At 43.5% G+C, this 20,732-nt stretch overlaps 1 protein-coding gene across 1 annotated transcript in view; it reads right to left on the reverse strand.

Moving 5' to 3' along the window:
- The window catches only part of LOC133447248 (zinc finger protein 208-like), a 190,882-nt gene that overhangs the window by 120,588 nt on the left and 49,562 nt on the right, over positions 1 to 20,732 (reverse strand). The window contains 1 exon segment of the mRNA XM_061725894.1: positions 8,203 to 8,874. Within this exon segment, the coding sequence (XP_061581878.1) occupies positions 8,203 to 8,874 (672 nt within the window).

The raw sequence follows: 20,732 nt of genomic DNA on the forward strand, positions 1-20,732 counted from the left end.
TCCCACAACAGCTTCAAAGAGTTAGAACCGTCAGAGTCAGAGTAAAGCAGAGAAGTGTACATCTTGGAAATCAGTCCTTTAGGACATTTTGCCAGAACTCTAGTGTTTTCCAGCCCTGACAGTCCCATGAGAATCCCGCCTGACTTCAGGAGAGAACCTATAAAGTGACGGATTTGGAGATACTTATAATACCTAGTTGTAGTTTGTAAGAGGTTGACAGGTGCTTATATATTTCTTGTAAACCCGTCTTAAAATGTAATACGGGACCTCGGTCTCCTTGAACCGCCACCTTACTGTCCCCTCCTTGAACCGCCACCTTACTGTGGTGGAGGGGTTTGTGTGCCCGAGTGATCCTAGGAGCTATGTTGTCGGGGGCACTTTCGCCCCTGGTAGGGACTCCCATGGCAAACAGGTCCTGGGTGACGGGCCAGACTAAGAGCGGTTCACAAGCCTACCATGATGAAAAAGATATCAAGGACCGTTACGTCGCCCGGATCGGCGTCACCGGGGCCCCGCCCTGGAGCCAGGCCTGGGGTTGGGGCTCGTAGGCGAGCGCCTGGTGGCCGGGTCTTTGCCCGTGGGACCCGGCCGGGCTCAGCCCGAAACGGCGACGCGGGTCCGCCTTCCAGTAGGCCCACCACCCGCAGGAAGGACCATGGCAGGCCGGTGCATTGTGGGCTGGGTAGCAGTCGTGGCGGGGTGCCTCGACGACCCAATCCCTGGACATCAACCCTCACAGTGGGGACATGGAATGTCACCTCGCTGGGGGGGAAGGAGCCGGAGCTTGTGCGTGAGGTTGAGAGATACCGGCTAGAGATAGTCGGGCTCACCTCCACACATAGCTTGGGCTCTGGAACCCAGCTCCTTGAAGGGGGCTGGACCCTCCACTACTCTGGAGTTGCCCAGGGTGAGAGGCGGCGGGCTGGTGTGGGCTTGGTTATAGCCCCCCAGCTCAGCCGCCATGTGTTGGAGTTCACCCCAGTGAACGAGAGGGTCGCTTCCCTGCGCCTTCGGGTCGGGGATAGGTCTCTCACTGTTGTTTGTGCCTACGGGCCGAACAGCAGTGGGGAGTACCCGGCCTTCTTGGAGTCCCTGGGAGGAGTACTTGATAGTGCTCCAACTGGGGACTCCATTGTTCTACTGGGGGACTTCAACGCTCACGTGGGCAATGACAGTGATACCTGGAGAGGCGTGATTGGGAGGAACGGCCTCCCCGATCTGAACCCGAGTGGTGTTTTGTTGTTGGACTTCTGTGCGAGTCGCAGTTTGTCCATCACGAACACCATGTTCAAGCATAAGGGTGTCCATCTGTGCACGTGGCACCAGGACACCCTAGGCCGGAGGTCAATGATCGACTTTGTTGTCGTTTCATCTGACCTTCGGCCGCATGTCTTGGACACTCGGGTGAAGAGAGGGGCTGAGCTGTCAACTGATCACCACCTGGTGGTGAGTTGGATGCGCTGGCGGAGGAGGAGGTTGGACAGACCGGGCAGACCCAAACGGATTGTGAGGGTCTGTTGGGAACGTCTGGCTGAGCCCTCTGTCAGGGACATCTTCAACTCCCACCTCCGGGAGAGCTTCTCTCGGATCCCGGGGGGGGCGGGGGACATCGAGTCCGAGTGGACCATGTTCTCCGCCTCCATTGTCAACGCGGCGGCTCGAAGCTGTGGACGCAAGGTCTCCGGTGCCTGTCGTGGCGGCAATCCTAGAACCCGGTGGTGGACACCGGAAGTACAGGATGCCGTCAGACTGAAGAAGGAGTCCTACCGGGCTATGTTGGCCGGTGGGACTCCTGACGCAGTAGATAGGTACCGGCAGGCCAAGCGAGCCGCAGCTCGGGCAGTCTTGGAGGCAAAAACTCGGGTCTGGGAGGAGTTCGGGGAGGCCATGGAGGAGGACTTTCGGTCGGCCTCGAGGAAATTCTGGAGGACCGTTCGGCGCCTCAGAAGGGGGAAGCAGTACTCTGCCGGCACCATTTATGGTGCTGGTGGGGAGCTGTTGACCTCGACTGGGGACATTGTCGGACGGTGGAAGGAATACTTTGAGGATCTCCTTAACCCGACTGACATGCCTTCCACTGAGGAAGCAGAGGGTTGGGGCTCGGAGGCGTGCTCATCCATCACCCAAGCCGAGGTCACAGAGGTGGTTCGTAAGCTCCTCGGTGGCCGGGCACCGGGGCTGGATGAGATTCGCCCTGAGTACCTCAAGTCTCTGGATGTCGTAGGGCTGTCGTGGCTGACACGCCTCTGCGACATTGCATGGAGGAAGGGGACAGTACCGCTGGGGTGGCAAACCGGGGTGGTGGTCCCTCTGTTTAAAAAGGGGGACCGGAGAGTGTGTTCCAACTACAGGGGGATCACACTTCTCAGCCTCCCGGGGAAAGTCTACGCCAGGGTACTGGAGAGGAGATTACGGCCGATAGTCGAACCTCGGATTCAGGAGGAACAATGCGGTTTTCGTCCCGGTCGTGGAACACTGGACCAGCTCTATACCCTCCGCAGGGTGCTCGAGGGTTCATGGGAATTTGCCCAACCAGTCTACATGTGTTTTGTGGATCTGGAGAAGGCATTTGACCGTGTCCCTCGTGCCATTCTGTGGGTGGTGCTGAGTGAGTATGGAGTCCGGGGCCCTCTACTAAGGGCTGTCCGGTCTCTGTATGATCGAAGCAGGAGTCTGGTTCGCATTGCCGGCAGTAAGTCAGACTTGTTCCCGGTGCATGTTGGACTCCGGCAGGGCTGCCCTTTGTCACCGGTCCTGTTCATAATTTTTATGGACAGGATTTCTAGGCGCAGCCAGGGGCCGGAGGGGATCCGGTTTGGGAACCTCAGGATTTCATCTCTGCTTTTTGCAGATGATGTTGTCCTGTTGGCTCCATCAGACCGGGACCTCCAGCATGTGCTGGGGCGGTTTGCGGCCGAGTGCGACGCGGCAGGGATGAGAATCAGCACCTCCAAGACCGAGGCCATGGTTCTCGACCGGAAAAGGGTGGCATGCCTTCTCCGGGTGGGTGGAGAAGTCCTGCCTCAGGTGGAGGAGTTCAAGTATCTCGGGATCTTGTTCACGAGTGAGGGAACAATGGAGCGTGAGATTGACAGGCGGATCGGTGCAGCGTCCGCAGTAATGCGGTCGATGTACTGGACCGTCGTGGTAAAGAGGGAGCTGAGTCGAAAGGCAAAGCTCTCGATTTACCGGTCAATCTACGCCCCTACCCTCACCTATGGTCATGAACTTTGGGTAGTGACCGAAAGGACAAGATCGCGGATACAAGCGGCCGAGATGAGTTTCCTCCGCAGGGTGGCTGGACGCTCCCTTAGAGATAGGGTGAGGAGTTCGGTCACCCGGGAGGAGCTCGGAGTCGAGCCGCTACTCCTCCACATTGAGAGGAGTCAGCTGAGGTGGCTTGGGCATCTGTACCGGATGCCTCCTGGACGCCTCCCTAGGGAGGTGTTCCAGGCATGTCCCACCGGGAGGAGACCCCGGGGAAGACCCAGGACACGCTGGAGAGACTATGTCTCTCGGCTGGCCTGGGAACGCCTCGGACTCCCCCCGGAAGAGCTGGAGGAAGTGTCTGGGGTGAGGGAAGTCTGGGCATCCCTGCTGAGGCTGCTGCCCCCGCGACCCGGCAACGGATGAAGCGGGAGAAGATGAGTGAGTGAGTGAGAGGGACCTCGGTTGGGCTGGTGGGACGCTGGAACATTTCCCTCATTTTTCAATCCAAAACTTGACAGGTATGAAAGCTAATGGTGTGAATGTGGGGGGAAAGTGTTGCAAGCCACGAAAAATAGAAATATGTAGATGTGTCAGGAGGAGATTTGGTGTAAAACACAAATAACAAACACAAAACAACACCAAACAACGTACAGAAAGCAGTGAGCCGCTGTGGTGACTCTACAAATGAAAGAGTCACAAGAAGTTGCTTTGTAGAAACATTCAATGGATTTATCTTATTTATCCACAATTGTATTAACTCTGGGCAGCGCGGTGGCTTGGTGGTGAGCACTGCTGCCTCACAGCAAGAAGGTTCCCGGTTCAACTCCCAGACAGCAAGAAGGTTCCCGGTTCAACTCCCAGACAGCATGAAGCAGGGGCGAAAATCCAAGGGGGACAAGTCCCCCCCATTAGTAAAGCTGTCCCCCCTAGAATAATTTGAGACAGATTTAATAATTTTGGAACAATGCAGTAGTATTTAGTAGTGATGCACCAAAATGAAAATTTGTGGCCGAAACCGAAACGAAAATAATAGTAAACAGTAAAATCTCATTACACTCAAAACAAGACTCATCACTGGAAAAAAACAACAATTTTCACCTGTTTCAATTACATTTTCACTTGAAATAAGTAGGAAAATATGCCAGTGGAACAAGATTTATCTTCTCATTACAAGCAAAAAAATCTTGTTCCACTGGCAGATTTTTCTACTTATTTTAAGTGAAAATCTACTTGAAACAGGTGAAAATTGTTGTTTTTTCCAGTGATGAGTCTTGTTTTAAGTGTAATGAGATTTTTTTTAACTAAAAATGAGACATTTTAACTAGAAATAAGACAAATATTCTTGTTAAGATGTTGGGTTTTTGCAGTGTATAATGTCAGATGTGCTGTATTATTGCACCTTCCACCTAATACCATTGTTTTATTGCTCTAAGAAAGCTCTTCTGCCTGTTTGCGAGATAGAGATGAAAATGTCAAAATGCTGTATTAGAGGAAGGCTAAAACTTTTATTCCTTGTCCCCCACTGGATTTATTCTCTAAAATGTTACTGTTTATTGTCCCCCCCAACTATGAAACGGGATTTTCGCCCCTGACAAGAAGGTTCCCGGTTCAACTCCCAGACAGCAAGAAGGTTCCCGGTTCAACTCCCAGACAGCAAGAAGGTTCCCGGTTCCACTCCCAGACAGCAAGGAGGTTCCCGGTTCAACTCCCAGACAGCAAGGAGGTTCCCGGTTCCACTCCCAGGCCCGGCAGGTGTTTCTGTGTGGAGTTTGCATGTTCTCCCCGTGTTGCGTGGTTCCTCCAGTTCCTCTGCAGCTGAAGTGTTGGCTTGTCCAGTGTCGGGGGTTTCCTGCTGCAGCTGACAGCAGCTCATCCTAGCGGTTAACGCTGCCTTTACCTCACCTGAACCCGAGACACCGCCCCCCTAAAGCACTGGACCGTCCTCTGGAAACGTAGAGACGACTGAGAGAGCAGCTCGCTGAATCACTGGATGCAGCTTTAAAGGGAACCCTGGATATTAAGACATGTAGCTCTTAAAAGAGAAATGTTGGTATCAATTATAACAATGTGATATAAAAAACCTTTTTGATGTCTTCGTTTTTGTAAGATTTGAACATTTTATTTAGGTAATAAAAAAAAAAGGTTTTTATTTTGTATATAAATGTATATATATTTTTATAATTTGCTTATAGTATGTTTTGTATGATTAAATATGGCTTGTTACCTTTTCAACTTTGAAGCTTTGTTTCATTCCTTGTTAAATTATTGCTCAGAAAAAACAAGATACACAGATTTAGAGCACTTTTGTCATTTAGTTTGTAAACAGTTAGAATTGTTTCTTTTTTTGGACAGTTTGATTATCTACTTAAATGATTGTTAAATATATGACTGGAACAGATAACATCACATTGAAAAAACTTCAGGGAATACCTTTATTTCTAAAGAAATAACTGGAGTAAGTAGCCAAAACACAAAAGACATTTAGGAAGGCGACAAACCCAAATGACTTTATTCAACATCAATTCAACTGCATCATCCTCCTTCTTCCTCCCCGATGAAATGTCTAATTCTCATCCATTGCACAGTGCAACAGCGCCCTCTGTCGGCCATAAAATATAACCGCCAGGCAATTGCAGTGCAGGCATATAATTCTGATAATTATTTATCGCATGAACACAACAATGTCAAAGCAAGAAAAAAGGTGTTTTTCATAATAGGTCCCCTTTAAATAATTCAGCTGTAAACAAATTTGTTTTAAACCTTTATTTAAAGGAACTGAGGGTTTCAGAGTTCTAGATCTGTGGAGCATAAAAGCTGAATGCTGCTCCTCCATGTTTGGTTCTGATTCTGGGGACACAGAGCAGACCTGAACCAGAAGACCTGAGAGGTCTGGATGGTTGCTATGGCAACAAGTCCCTGATGTATTTTTAAAAACTAACAGAAGTATTTTAAAGTCTATTCTCTGAGGTACTGGGGAGCCAGTGTAAAGATCTCAGACACGTAGTGATGTGGTCCACTTTCTTAGTTGTGGTGAGAACCCGGGCAGCAGCGTTGTGGATTAGCTGTAGCCGTCTGATAGACTTGTTAGGCAGACCTATGAACACACTGTGGATAGAACCCCACAGGCCAAGTAGGCATAGTACCCGGTGTGGAAGATCCTCACGAGGAGAAAACACTGGAGTTAACAGATGAAAAAGTAAAATCAACATTGAAATAAACCTAAGAACAAAATTAAAAGAAAAAGTTAATACAAAAGAATAAGTACATTATAAAATGATTGAAAAATAAGTAGTTAAAATAATAAGAAATAACTAGATAACAAAAAAAAACTAAACCACCCTAATACAATAAAAAAAAATCATGTTATAAGCTAAACTAAAAGGAAGGTCTTGAGCCTCTTGAGCCCGATATGCATGGACTGCTGATGGGCCACGTCCAAAAGTGAATTAAACAGTTCAGTCTTGGATTTTAGTTGGTTAGACAGTATCCGGATGTCTCCCTTGAGGCTAACAATTTCCTTATTAGTGTCTGAACATACCGGGTTGTCATCTGGTGGCGTTGGGGCAGCCAAGATCTGCTCACAATCACCATCGGCGGCCATCTTGAGTCAGCAACAATGATACCGGAAAGAACAATCATCTACCGGTGGTGAGTGCATGACCTGAATTACAGCCCAACAGCAAAGGGAACCAAAACCCCTGATGCTTCTGGCTGATCCATAATATCCTCCAGGTTTTTGTAGTTGACTGCGTGAAATTGTGTCACTTTGTCCAAATTGGTTTTAATTGGAGGCATTAATGTTACTGGACTTGATATCGATGGACTGACTGCTGAACTGGAGTTTAGATGCTACTGACACAGGAGTTTTTGTTAACCGGTCCACAGCAGCAAACAAGAGATGACTGTTATTGATGTTATTGTTGATGATTTCAGAAGAGGAGGGTCTTTGTTGTGAACAGTGACTGATCCAATTCCTGCTCCACTACATATAACTTTTCCTTCAGACACACATTTTATTCACAGGATTTAAATTATTTTTTTTAAATTGTCATTAGCTTGGTAAAGCCTGATTTAAGGTTCTGCGTTAAACCAACGCAGAGCCTACGCCGTTGCCGTGACGCCGTCGTGAACCCTTCGGACCTCTCCGTCACTCCATTTCGCCGTGGTGCAGTACCCCCCCCAGAGCGCTAGTTGATACTTTGTTTAGCTTCCAGCCTTTCACAGTGGATCAAAGAGATAAGGACAACTATTGTGCAAAAAACCCAAAACAACCTCCCCAAAAAAAAAATCACACACACACAAAGAAAAGAGCGTTGAAAGTTCACGACTGCTTCACGAACCGGAAATGCGTTGCTATCAAGCAAACCAATCACAGCCCTCTCGGTCTGCGTTGGGTCTGCGTTGGGTCTGCGTTGGGTCTGCGTCGCCTCGCGCGTAGCTACATTTTTTGGGAGGTAAACGTCAGGCTACGGAGTAGGCTACGGAGATCCTCCTGCGTAGCCGCGTACCCTACAGCGTAGGCTCTGCGTTGATTTAACGCGGAACCATAATTCAGCCTTAAGTCTATGACAGCATTCACTCACTTTTAGAGTTTACCAGCTGGTCCCAGAAGCAGAGGGTGTCATTAGTAAAGCACTGTTTTCTTACATCCCTCAGATAAAATTAAATCAAGAACCATCATTCATCTATAGTGATAAAATCACATGAACAAGGCACTACTGTGGGACACTGTTCTAACATTCTGACATTGACTTCCTGTTTGTTTACAATGGTGATACTGAGCAGGAAACTGAAATCCAACAAAAAACAAATAACTTTATTCAGAACAATAACAGAACAATGATGAAAAATGTTAGATTACAATAAAAACATTACAAAAAAAGGTTACTAATTTACGACCAGAAGCAGAACTATTTAAAAAAAATAATATAAAACTGAACTTATTACAATTATACCAGATTTCCAGATACACACATTTTATTCAGTGTGAACAGGTTGGTGACGTCTTAAATTACCCAATTGAGTAAAAGCTGCCCCACACTGCTCACATCTGTACGGCTTCTCTCCAGTGTGAATGCGTTGGTGCGTAGTTAAAGCACCTGATGTGGTAAAAGCTGCCCCACACTGCTCACATCTGTACGGCTTCTCTCCAGTGTGAATGCGTCGGTGCTTCGTTAAAGCACCTGATTCAGTAAAAGCTGCCCCACACTGATCACATCTGTACGGCTTCTCTCCAGTGTGAATGCGTTGGTGCGTAGTTAAAGCACTTGATGTGGTAAAAGCTGCCCCACACTGCTCACATCTGTACGGCTTCTCTCCAGTGTGAATGCGCTGGTGCGTAGTTAAATAACTTGATGTGGTAAAAGCTGCCCCACACTGCTCACATCTGTACGGCTTCTCTCTAGTGTGAATGCGCTGGTGCTTGGTTAAAGCACCTGATTCAGTAAAAGCTGCCCCACACTGCTCACATCTGTACGGCTTCTCTCCAGTGTGAATGCGTCGGTGCTTCGTTAAAGCACCTGATTCAGTAAAAGCTGCCCCACACTGATCACATCTGTACGGCTTCTCTCCATTGTGAATACGTTGGTGAATTCTTAAATAAGCTGATCTGGCAAAAGTTGACCCACACTGATCACATCGGTACGGCTTCTCTCCAGTGTGAATCTTCTTATGTCCCTTCAAGTATGATGAAGTGGCGAGGACTTTCTCACACTGATCACAGGGGTAACCTGTGGGCCTCTCTTTGCCTTTACGTTTCTGTAAAGAAAGAAAGAGACTTAGATCTGTTGTCGGTTGACCTGTCAAAGGTTTTTTCAGTTGTATTTAATAGCTTTCTATCATGGTCTTTGCAGTGAAACAATGAATTCTTATTTTCTAGGGGTCATATTAACCATGTCCTGTCACAACTAGTTCTTTACAGACAAAAACATTCAAATAAAACATCTCGGTAGGTCAGAACCAAAGTGTAAGTGGTGAAAGCTGCTGAAACAAAAACCCTTAGAACACATTCATCAACTGTTTACCGAAGCCACTTGAGATGACTGATCTCAAACTTTCATTAGAAATTTTGTCTTTAAAACAGTTTTGACTTCAGAACTGTATGTGAAAACTCAGTTTTATTACCTGACAAATGTGATGTCAAAAACAAGTCCTCATCAAGATAGAGATGTCATAAAAAGAAAAAATGGGCTATAAACGAGCCCCAAAACAAGCGACATGAGACAAAACAACATTTCAGCAACCTGAATGTATTTGTTGCTACTTTCAATGAACATACATGACAAGCAGCATGAAGGCCTCTGGTCTTATATGTCAAATATGATTTCATTCACTCTTTCAGCTCAATTAGCTTATTTAAAAACACAAATAAATTAAATTCATTGGGCATTTAAATTATGAAATTCATTTATAAAATTCAAAGTTTAAAGTCCTTATAAGATCCAAATAGCTCACAGATGAGCATTTGGTGACATAAACAGTCCAATAAAAAAAATTAATTGGGAGTTATGCGAATGTGTGAGGAATTAATAAAGAAATTCTTTCAGGCAGTTATTTGAAAACACTAGTGTGGAGAAATCTTGTAGTTGTTAATGAACAGAGTACGGATCAATGTAGGTTTTTTGATTGGGTATAAAGTTATCTGAGTGCATTACATTTCTTTTGCTAAGGTGTTTTTTGTAATATCACACTGTGTCCTCTGACAGGACATAGTGTGGGAGATGCTTTTTTTCCCCCTTCTTTCCTCGTGTCATCTTTTTCTTACCTAATGAAAGGGCGGTGCTGACCCATTGGCTGAACCCTCAGGCACCAGCTCTCCCTTTTTGACATGAAACACACTTCTGCTGATGTCTATGTACGGCCTTGCGGCCCTCAAGATCCAAAATGTTCTTCTTATTTCAGCAAAGATCCTTTCTAAACCATCCTGACACAAGTTCTCGTTATAATCTTTACTGATTAATTGTGTCACCTTGTGAGTAGGATCCAGTACAATTGGATGTAGTACAGAAGTTTGGGCTAAACAGAGTAAGCGACTGTGTGTTGGAAGTGATTTGTGTGATTTGAGACAGGCTATGTCCTCCCAAAAGCTATCGTTTTGTGCCTTTTTAAAGGATTTCCTGTCCAGCATTCAGAAATTCAGCTGCAGAGGGATTTACAGTGGTCTGTCTGGAAAGAGACTGGGCAGTGGCATCCAGTAATTGTTATCTTGGTAAGTTTTGAAACTGTCAGGATTTGGCACAGTAACAGCAACGTTAACACAGTAACAGACAGATCGTTTCAAATCAATTTGGTCATCAACAGATACAACAGTTTCAAGGTTTAGGCCAAGTATCTGGAGGTTTGCATAAAAATGCTGGGGCATTGATCCATCTGTTTGGGAGGAAAATATCTGACGTGTCTGAGGTGTTGTGCTACCGTCATGTGATCATGTGAACTCTTATTGAACATTTTGTGAATATGTGGAGGTGTGAAATAGGGTGGCGCGCGTCCAATCACTGACCAGGCACTGATGACGTTAAAATATATGACTGTGGAGCTGAAACAAAATTTTTAAGTAAGATAGTTAAGATAATACAAATCACCCATCAGGCTAAGCAAATTGATCTTAATGTTAAAAATAGAAGGGAGAATTAACTTCTTTGTAATATTTCTTCTGCTGATTGGGAACAAATGTGTAAAAACATATGAAACAACTAATTCAAATTATTGGAAGGAGTTTGCGTGAAAGATTTTAATTGGATATTTTAGGACAACCCAAATTAGAAGTAAGTAAAAATGTGGTCTAATTTCTTTCTTTTTTTTTTTTATTTATTTATTTTTTTTTATCCCCGATTTTTTACCCATTTCATCACCCAGTGCTCATACCTAAGTACCACAGTCATGTATTTTGGTCATGTAGTTATAAGTGAATTTTGGGGAAACTCTGTCAGAGAATTGGAGAATATTTTTGGTGTTTCTTTTGATAAAAATCCACTGGTGTTATTACTTGGAAAAACACCAGAAGAAATTAAGAGGAAATGTTTTAATAATAGCATTAATAAAACAAAGTACAAGAAATTGGTTAAAGGAGGATAATTTAACTCATTCTAAATGAAAGGATCTTGTAAATGACATATATGGAATGGAAAAAATAACAATGAGACTTAGAAATCAAGTTTATATTTTTGAAGAAAGATGGGAAAAATGGGTGAGATACACAACAAACAATAGCCCTAAGGACCCATAATATGATTTTTGTGTATGTTTTGTCTCCAAATATGTCTATACTTTTGTCCATGTAGTGGACATAGCGTATCCTCTGAATGAAATCTTATGTATTGACAAAGTGATATATATGTATAATGTTTTTAATTTTGATTGATTGATTGATTGATTGATTGATTGATTGATTGATTGATTGATTGATTGATTTGATTTTGTTTGTGTGTATGTATGTGTGTGTTTGTTTTGTTGTTTATTTTATTCTGTTCTTGTCCTTTAATTTTCTAAAAAATGCAAATAAATAAATAAATGTGCAGTGAAATACCCACCAGTCACAATTTGTTTTACTGTACTTATTGTATTTTCTCTCATAATCCTTTTTCATTTTCTCCCGTTCAAATCCAATTAATCGGGTCGCGGTGGGGCTGATCTCCGCAATTTGAAGCCTTGTATAATAATTGAAAAAAAAATAATTAAGATTTTTTTGTGCTCTAGTGGCCCTTTATTGAGATGCAGACTGGAAAGGGGTAGAGAGAGAGAACGGGGAAGACACGCAGCAAAGGTGCGTGGGCTGGATTCGAACTCGCGACCGCTGCAGGAGGAGGACTGTAGCCTCAGTATATGAGCCGCCGCTTAACCCACTGCGCCACCGAGCGGCCCATCATCTGACATTATTACTAGAAAACTTAAAATGTATACGGATTTTTTTCATAAATCTTGCCACAATCCGGCCTCAAGCTCCTTTAAATATATCTTCTTTTTTTTACAAGACATGTCAAATTTTTAATTCCATCAGGTTTTAAAATAATGTTTTGGTGCCAAACGAGACTGCTGAAAAGCACACAGCTTGGTAAAGTCCACTGAGGCAGTTTTTGCAAAGTCAACAGTCTTGTCGCCTTGTCACATGACGCATCCAATCCTAGATTACAGCCTCACTTGTAATTGATCAATCAATTAGTGGGTGTGCATAAAGAGAACCCCAGCAAATCAACAATGTCGGATTTGTAAAGCAGTGTCGTCTATTGGGTATGGCAGCTGCCACACCTTGGCTTCAGGGGACAATGTAAATGTTTGTTTTATAAATACATTTATGGAATTACTCTGTCTATTTGTATTGATTATTCTATTATTTAAAACCTATAAAATAACTACAAATGCAAGTCAGAACAACATGATGGATTTCACTAGGTATTATCTTTCCCAACACTTGTATCCCCCTCATATCTGGAAATGTGATACAGTATGTCCCAGCGTCCCTGACGACCGTGGTCGCTGTCAATCTCGTTTTTAGCGCTCTTTGCAGTGTCACTAACTTACAAAAATGAAAAGGAAGCAAGCAACCCTTTTTTTTTTTCAAAAAAAGAAGGCAAGTGATGGTCCAATGTTGGCCCAGCAGCGGAGGGAGTCAGGCTATTAACGAGGCTGTTAGCCACTGAGGGATTGATTATGCAAGTTCATCTTAAGGTAAGATATCAAATCACCCTACCCTCATATAAATCTGAGTAAGGGAAATATTTGACTTTTTTTACTCTCTCTTTCTCTCACGGCCAGAATCTTGAAAGTCACGTGACTTGGACGCAAAACGAATAAGCAGAAAAAATGTAACAATGTAACAATTCAAGGGCTATTATTTTAACCCCTCTACGTTTTTGCACTTTGGACCAACGTAGGCAGGGTACGTTTTTATGTGAGACTGGGTTGAGTTATGGGACTTTATCAAACGAAAGTTATGACAACGCAAAAAAAATGCTTTTCAGACGATTTGGTCATAAAGTCACTCACTCATCTCACTCATCTTCTCCCGCTTTATCCGTTACCGGGTCGCGGGGGCAGCAGCCTCAACAGGGATGCCCAGACTTCCCTCACCCCAGACACTTCCTCCAGCTCTTCCGGGGGGAGTCCGAGGCGTTCCCAGGCCAGCCGAGAGACATAGTCTCTCCAGCGTGTCCTGGGTCTTCCCTGGACGCCTCCCTAGGGAGGTGTTCCGGGCATGTCCCACCGGGAGGAGACCCCGGGGAAGACCCAGGACACGCTGGTCATAAAGTTCTTATCATAAATGCACATATGAATAAATTGTTAAATCTGACTCCAGTTAAAAAGGCCTGTGATGTAGCAGCTTTACGCAGACTATATGATGACATGGAGATTCAAGTACGCTGCTTAGGCTCAATGGGAGTAGTCTCACACACTTATGGCAATTTGCTCTGCCCAATTCTCATGAAAATGATGCCAGAAGAAATGGCTTTGCAGCTCACCCGTCAAAACGGTAGTGAACGAGAAGAAGATACGGACAATACGTTCAGTGTAGAAAACCAGATGTCGGTTTTGTAGTTCTTTATTTTTCTTGCTGTCGTTTATAGGTCTCTGTTATGTTCAGCTGAGTTACCAGCGTGGCTGCACCTCCTGGTCTTTCTCTGCCTTAGATGCAGCCAACTTTGAAAACTCAATATACTCCTTCGTGTGAAAAACCTTCAAATGTCTTATCAGCTTTGTTGTGTTGAAATAATTTTATAACATTCCTCCTCGGGGTTTCTCCTTTGCACACACTTTGCAAACTGTAAATTTGTTGTCCTTTTCAGACATTGTAAAACTCCCGTACCGGCGAGGCCGGCCACGCCCCCTCAGGACAGCTCCGTATGAGCTCTAGGAACGCAGCGCAGGCGGCGGTTTGTTGTTGTAAACGTCATCAGATCGGCCCACTCTCAACTATTATTTTCCGATCTCCGATCAAAAGCGATAGGGGCATTATCGGCCCGATACCGATCAGTGGCCGATCAATCGGTGCATCTCTAGTTTAATTCAATCTTAAATTCCCAAGAAATGCTAGAAATTCATGTGTTTTGTGCCGCTAGTGAACGAGTCTACTGTGCCGCTGCGTATTTACGCACAACCAAGCCGGATGGAACAATCACTGTGAGTTTAATCTCTGCTAAAACTAAAGTGGCTCCGCTAAAAAGGGTAACTTTGCCCCAACTAGGTTGTTTAGTGCCTACGTCACGCGCGCCGCTGCGCGTCCTCGTCAGTCATTTCCGGGGCCAGACAGATGTTGTGACAGTGCTGCATACCTCTCTGTTTCAACAGATCTGAGACTAAAGCAGCGCTTTCCTGCCACTTACATTAATAACTTACATTACATTAACTTAACTTAACTTACTTAACTTACATTAGGCTACTTAACACTGTCATAACTGCATGCGAGCGTCGCTCTGCGTGGCATCGGACGCGCTCTGTCCTGAAACACTGAACGCGTTATCGGCCCCCACGTTCTTTTGATTGACAGCTGAAACTCTCTTTTTAAAAGGCTGATTTATGGTTCAGCGTTACACCAACGCAGACCCTACGGCGTAGGTTACGCGGCGACGCACCGAACTGTGCGCGTCGCTGCGTACCCTACTCCGAAGGCTACGCCGTCGATTTTACGCGTTACCATAAATCAGCCTTTATTCACCGCACTACCCGCCCGTGCGCTCCTGAAAGAAACTCCTAAAATAAAAAGAGTAAAGAGACAAGTAAAAGATGGGTGATTACTTGTAATCTTCCTACGTTTGTACTTTCTAAACAGAAAAAAAGCTTGATATTGTGATATTTAAATGTTTAAATGTTCTTCTATTTTCTTCCTGTCGCTCGCGTTGAAAGCCCGTTGAAAGCGCTGTAGGAAACAATCATGATGAGAGTTATGGATGAGGAACGGCTGATCCAGTTAGATGAAATGAGAAGTTATCTCTATGATTCCTCCTCATTTCACCACAAAAACCTCAATAAAGTGGCAGAAAGAAATACTATCTTATTATTATTATATAGGTCCCGGAACATCGGGAGGGAGAGAAAAGGTCCTGTAAGTGCATGGAAAAAAACCAACAATTAATAACGGCGTGTGGTGACGAAATCAAACAGGGAACAGCGTGGAGTGAGCGGCGTGTTTGTGGTGTTAAATGCAACAAACATGTCAGCATGTCAGATCATTACTGGGATGTGGGAAAAAGCAGAGGAGAAATGATCCAGGCTGAGTTGGATTTGGGAAACCGCTGATAGAGACGGTGACGGAGACACAGCGCAGGAGAAAGGGAGCGCAGAGAAAAGGGCCCTCTTCTCTTTTTTTCTGATTAAATGCATCCGAAATAGACAAACAGGCGATCTTTGAACTTCAATGAGAAATAAAAAACCAAGGGAATATGGATAAAAGGAGGTGCCGGATCTTGTTCCAGCAGAATCTGACACAAATTAAGCCCTAATAAGATTCTTATTATTATATCTTATTATCTTATCAGAGCCTTCCAGCTCCCTGGCGATCTCCCTCCAGCAGCTGCCACTTTATTGAGGTTCTTGTATTGAAATGACTGTTTCCTACAGAGCTTTCAACCGGCTTTCAACGCGAGCGACAGGAAGAAAATAGAAACAGGGCGTCCAACAAAAATCCAGCTCAAAACGGCGCTGCGTCGCGCTGCGCCGCTCGCAACCAGTATGGACAGTGCAATAAAAAATAAAGCAATGGAACTGTATTAACTCTGTATTAACTGTAATAACTCTATTCAAGTTGAAAGCGTTAAGACCCTTTTTAACCCTCGATGGTTCCTTTCTGAAAAAGGAGGTTATAGTAAAGAGATTCACGGGTTCAAACATGTTGTTTACAACGGTGCCTGCTATGCCTGTAAGCCGGGTCGGACCCGGACGTGACGTCAGCCTAGAAATGACGTCACGCTAAACAACCCAACTGGAACTGCCGGGAACTCTCATCTGTGCCAGACTTGGTCATTATCTGAGCAAGATGTTGAGTCTGAACAATGTTAAGTGTCATTTCTGGGCTGACTCGATAATCACGATTCATTGGATCAAGAGCACAGCAAAGCAAATGGAAGCTGTTTGTGGCTAACAGAGTAGCAGAGATCCAGAGTCTAACGCTGCCGGAGAACTGGAGACATTGCATGGGAAAAGAAAATCCTGCAGATCACGGAACTGGTGGACTCAGTTCAGAGACACTTGTAAATGACAGGCTGTGGTGGAATGGACCGAGTTGGTTAAACTCGCTATCATTTACTCCTTTACTGCCAATGCCAATGATATTTTCTCCCAGAATAAAACATTTGTTGTCAAGTGTTATTTGATAACTGACAAGTGTTATTTCATTTTTTTAACAGATCTGAATAGTTGTTTTTACCTGAGGAAACACTAGGGGTGTTTTGTCCTGGTTGATGCAAAGATGTTCGGTCGGGTTTTCTCTCTACTAAACCCAACAACCTGCCTTTTAGATCCCGTTCCCACATCACTTTTATAATGGTTTTATGGTTATTAGGAGTATGAGCTTTTAAACATAGTAAATTCCTCTCTTCCGACGGGCGTTTTTCCCTCTGCCTGTAAAATGGCAGTGGTGATGCCCCTTCTGAAGAAGAGCAATTTAGATCACAACATCCTTGATAATACCAACCTGTATCCAACTTACCATTCTTAAGTAAAAGTCATAGAAATTAAATACATTTTTAAATAAATACAATATTTTGGAGAAATATCAGTCTGGTTTTAGGACAAACCACAGTGCAGAGACAGTCCTTTTAAAGATTGTTCATGATCTCAGATGCAATTATGGATTCACAGAAGCTTTCAATCCTGGTGCTACTGGATCTAAGTGCAGCTTTTGAGACAGTAGATCATCACATTTTATTAAATAGACCTAGTCTGGTGGCCTCTCTGTCACTGTTTTAGAATGGTGTTTTAATGGTTTTACTCCTATCGCACTGATGCAAATGCTCTCCATGCCACGTCTTTACCATTTTGGTTTGGTTGGTCAGCAGGAGACAGACGGACCGAGAAGGAGCGGGTTCGTGGACCTGAACTCTGACCTGCAGACCGGCAGCGGCCGCTTTAGTCCTGCTGCTGGATCCGGAGTCCTGGCTCGGATCCCGGTCCATCTCCGAGTCCTGGATCTGGTTCTGATCCCGGTCCTGGATCTGGTTCTGGTTCTGATCCCGGTCCTGGATCTGGTTCTGGTTCTGATCCCGGTCCATCAGCCTGGCTCGGATCCCGATCTGTCTGCAAACCTCGGCTGTAAGAATATCAAAATATATAGAAAAGAATATCAAAACATATATATAAAATAATAATAATAATAATAATAATAATAATAATAATAATAATAATAATAATAATAATAGTAATGTAAGAGGAGATTTATTTTTGTTAAGTTTATTTTGGTAATTCATGGTTCATTATTTTATAAATATATTTTGTATATTCTGATGTAAGTCAGGGACTATAGTTACACTAGTCAGCATACCTGTTGTGATGTTTTAGATTGTCCCCGTTCTTTTTCACTTACTCACGACCCGAAAAAGGATTAATTTAATCAAGTAAGGCTTAACTCTACACCAGCCTTACAATAATATAAAATATCAAAACTATGACATTATGCTACCCCTGAAATATTGATTTAAAATGGATAAATTGAGGTATAAGTATGCTGACATTCATCCTGCAATGGCAGTGAGGTGATTAGTATCTTACCTGGATGCATTAAAGGACGGGAGCATTATTTGATAGGATGTTACTGGACTATCAAATTATGCTACCCCTGAATTATTGATTTAAAATTGATAACATCAAAAATACATTAGCCATGACATGAATTGCATTACACTTTGAGAACATTATACAATAAAGAGAAAGAAAAACCCAATCCTAGCGCTTTATTTGATATTCATTCAGTCATTCGCCTTTATTTAACCAGGCAGGTCATTAAGAACATTCTTATTTACAATGACGGACTGGCAAGCGACAAGGACCTATAATGTTCACAAAGTGTAATGCAATTCATGTCACGGATAGTATATTTTGAAGGATCAAATACTCAACATCCCATATTATCCATCGTGGCAATCCAACTGAAAATCGACTGTGCGCATGTGCAGAACCACAAAGTATCATTTCTCGGCAGGTAGCAGAAATGGTCAGAACACCGGTATGGCGAGGCCCAGCTTTTACTGGCGGACGGTAGCTTTTTAGAGCAGAGCTGCAAAAGCACCTGGCTCTCTTCTGGCACCAGCTACCGAAACACCTGCCGTCTCCACCCACTTCTTCCATCCATGCCCAGCGCCACTTCATTTTCAGTCTTTTATCGGCCAAATCCTCCTCTACAGGCTTCATGAATGTGTTCTCCATGTTGAAGTCGGTGATACAAGTGTTGGTGTTCCGGCAGGTTGAAACAGCGCTCTGCTCTGCAGGATCAAAGACCCGCCCAGCTCCACTTCTGATTGGCTGCTGTTGGTTTGGTTGAGCCAGAGCTGCTTTCCTCTCATTCCATTGGTAGACAAACTCAGTTCACTCAAACTGACAGCCTATCAACACATCTCTATATGTAACCCGTTAAAGTTATTCATCTTTTTTTTTTTTTTTAATCAATCAAACTCCGCACGCCGAGGAAAAAAAACAAAAAAGAAACTCCATACGCCGGAGATCCGGTGTTCTGCCATTGCTGCTTTGCCAAAAAATGCTACCTAATGGTTTTCTACCTTTGTAGAGCTACAATTTGATTGTGTTTTACTCCCTAAACCACGTCCTTTTCCCCCAAGTGGTCCTTGTATCTTGCCAGGCCGTCATTGTAAATAAGAATGTGTTATTAATGACCTGCCTGGTTAAATAAAGGTGAATAGCCGAATGAATATCAAATTAAGCGATAGAATTGTTTTTTTCTCTCTCTTTACCGTATAATTTTCACAAAGTGTAATGCAATTCATGTCATGGGTAATGTATTTTGAAGGATCAAATACTCGACATCCCATATTATCAATTTAGCGTGGCAATCCCACTAAAAATCGACTGTGCGCATGCGCAGAACCACAAAGTAGCATTTTCTGGCAGGGAGCATGGAATGGCAGAACACCGGCACGGTGCCGGAATACTTTAAGCTTATCTACAATTCTTATTATTATCTATAAAACAATTATATTATTCCCTTATGCCTTTAGTCACACAACAATTACATCAATAATATAATCTCTCCCATTTATCCTCTTGTTTACATGTGACGTGTTACAGCGTGCGCGCTGCCTGGTTGCCATGGCAACGGTAAACAACAGCGCTGCTAATCAGCTGGCGGAAAATGAATAACCGTTAGGAGAAAATCAATAAAACACAGAAAATATAACCATAAAACACTCTAAAATCATATCGTACTCATATATATGTATCAGTTTCAGTCACACAAACGTTACATCCGACTCCGATTGACAGTTGTAACATTAATTTGACCACAACCAACTCACCGTAACCGGCGAGCTGCTGCCGACTCGTCCCGGTTTAGGAAACCAAACTAGCACAAATACCGCGGACAAAATACACGTTATAATGCGACAGTACACTAAATAAAAAGATAACAATATTGACAAACTGTAGTAATGCTTATGTAACATTTACCCACCTGAAAGAATCAATAAAAAGGGAAATGTGAGTCGGCTGATCGTCAGTGTCTTTTACTGGTCCCAGTGTTAACGACAACTGAAGAATTCAGCGCAGCCACAGCTTTAATGCCGCGTTCCATTTGTCCTCGGAAGTCGGAATTTACCAGTTGGCAGTCGGAATTTTCAACTGGAACGCCCCTCGAAGTGGGATTTCCTACTGGGAAAGTGGGAGAAGCTTCATCACCCCCGAGTTACCATTCCAAGATGGCTGCCATTCCCAGTTCCCAGTTCCGATTTCCGAGGTAAATGGAACGCGGCATTATTTATACCCCCAGCTGGGCTCGTGCCTAAAAAAAAAAGAGAAATGCCTAGAATTGAATGGGGGTGTCTGTAAATATGCAATATAAGAGCAATATATAAAATAACGAATAACAGAGAAACATGAGTGGAAATGACAAATTAAAAGAAAATGTAAATGTTTAACTTGAAGGAAAATCAATATGTAAATAAACTGAAAATATGTCAAATAAATGAATGTAATTTAATTCCTTTTTGTGTTTTAATTTATTCTCTATTATAGGAATTACATACATAAGAATGTCCACAACATTTCTAAGATTCTGAGCACCTAGTTGTAGTTTTTTTTTAATACTCTTTTTATTGGTTTTTCAATTTTATAGGTACAAACATTAGAACAGAACAAAATGAAATACAACAAAACATAAAAATAAAATTAAAAGAAAAAAAAAACCCCACCCCAAATCAACAGAAAGCGCTGCGCAGTACATATGCATGAAATGAACAAGTAAAATAGGAAAATGAAGAGACAGGTAAATGAAGAGCACATACATGGGATAAGTGAAAGAAAGAATAGGCAGTCCTCATCCTTCAGGGGCACAAGCTGAGTTAAGGCTTCTGTAAGAAGGAGTGCAATGA

This window comes from Cololabis saira, chromosome 1 (assembly GCF_033807715.1).
Source record: "Cololabis saira isolate AMF1-May2022 chromosome 1, fColSai1.1, whole genome shotgun sequence".
In the NCBI taxonomy this organism is placed as follows: domain Eukaryota; kingdom Metazoa; phylum Chordata; class Actinopteri; order Beloniformes; family Belonidae; genus Cololabis; species Cololabis saira.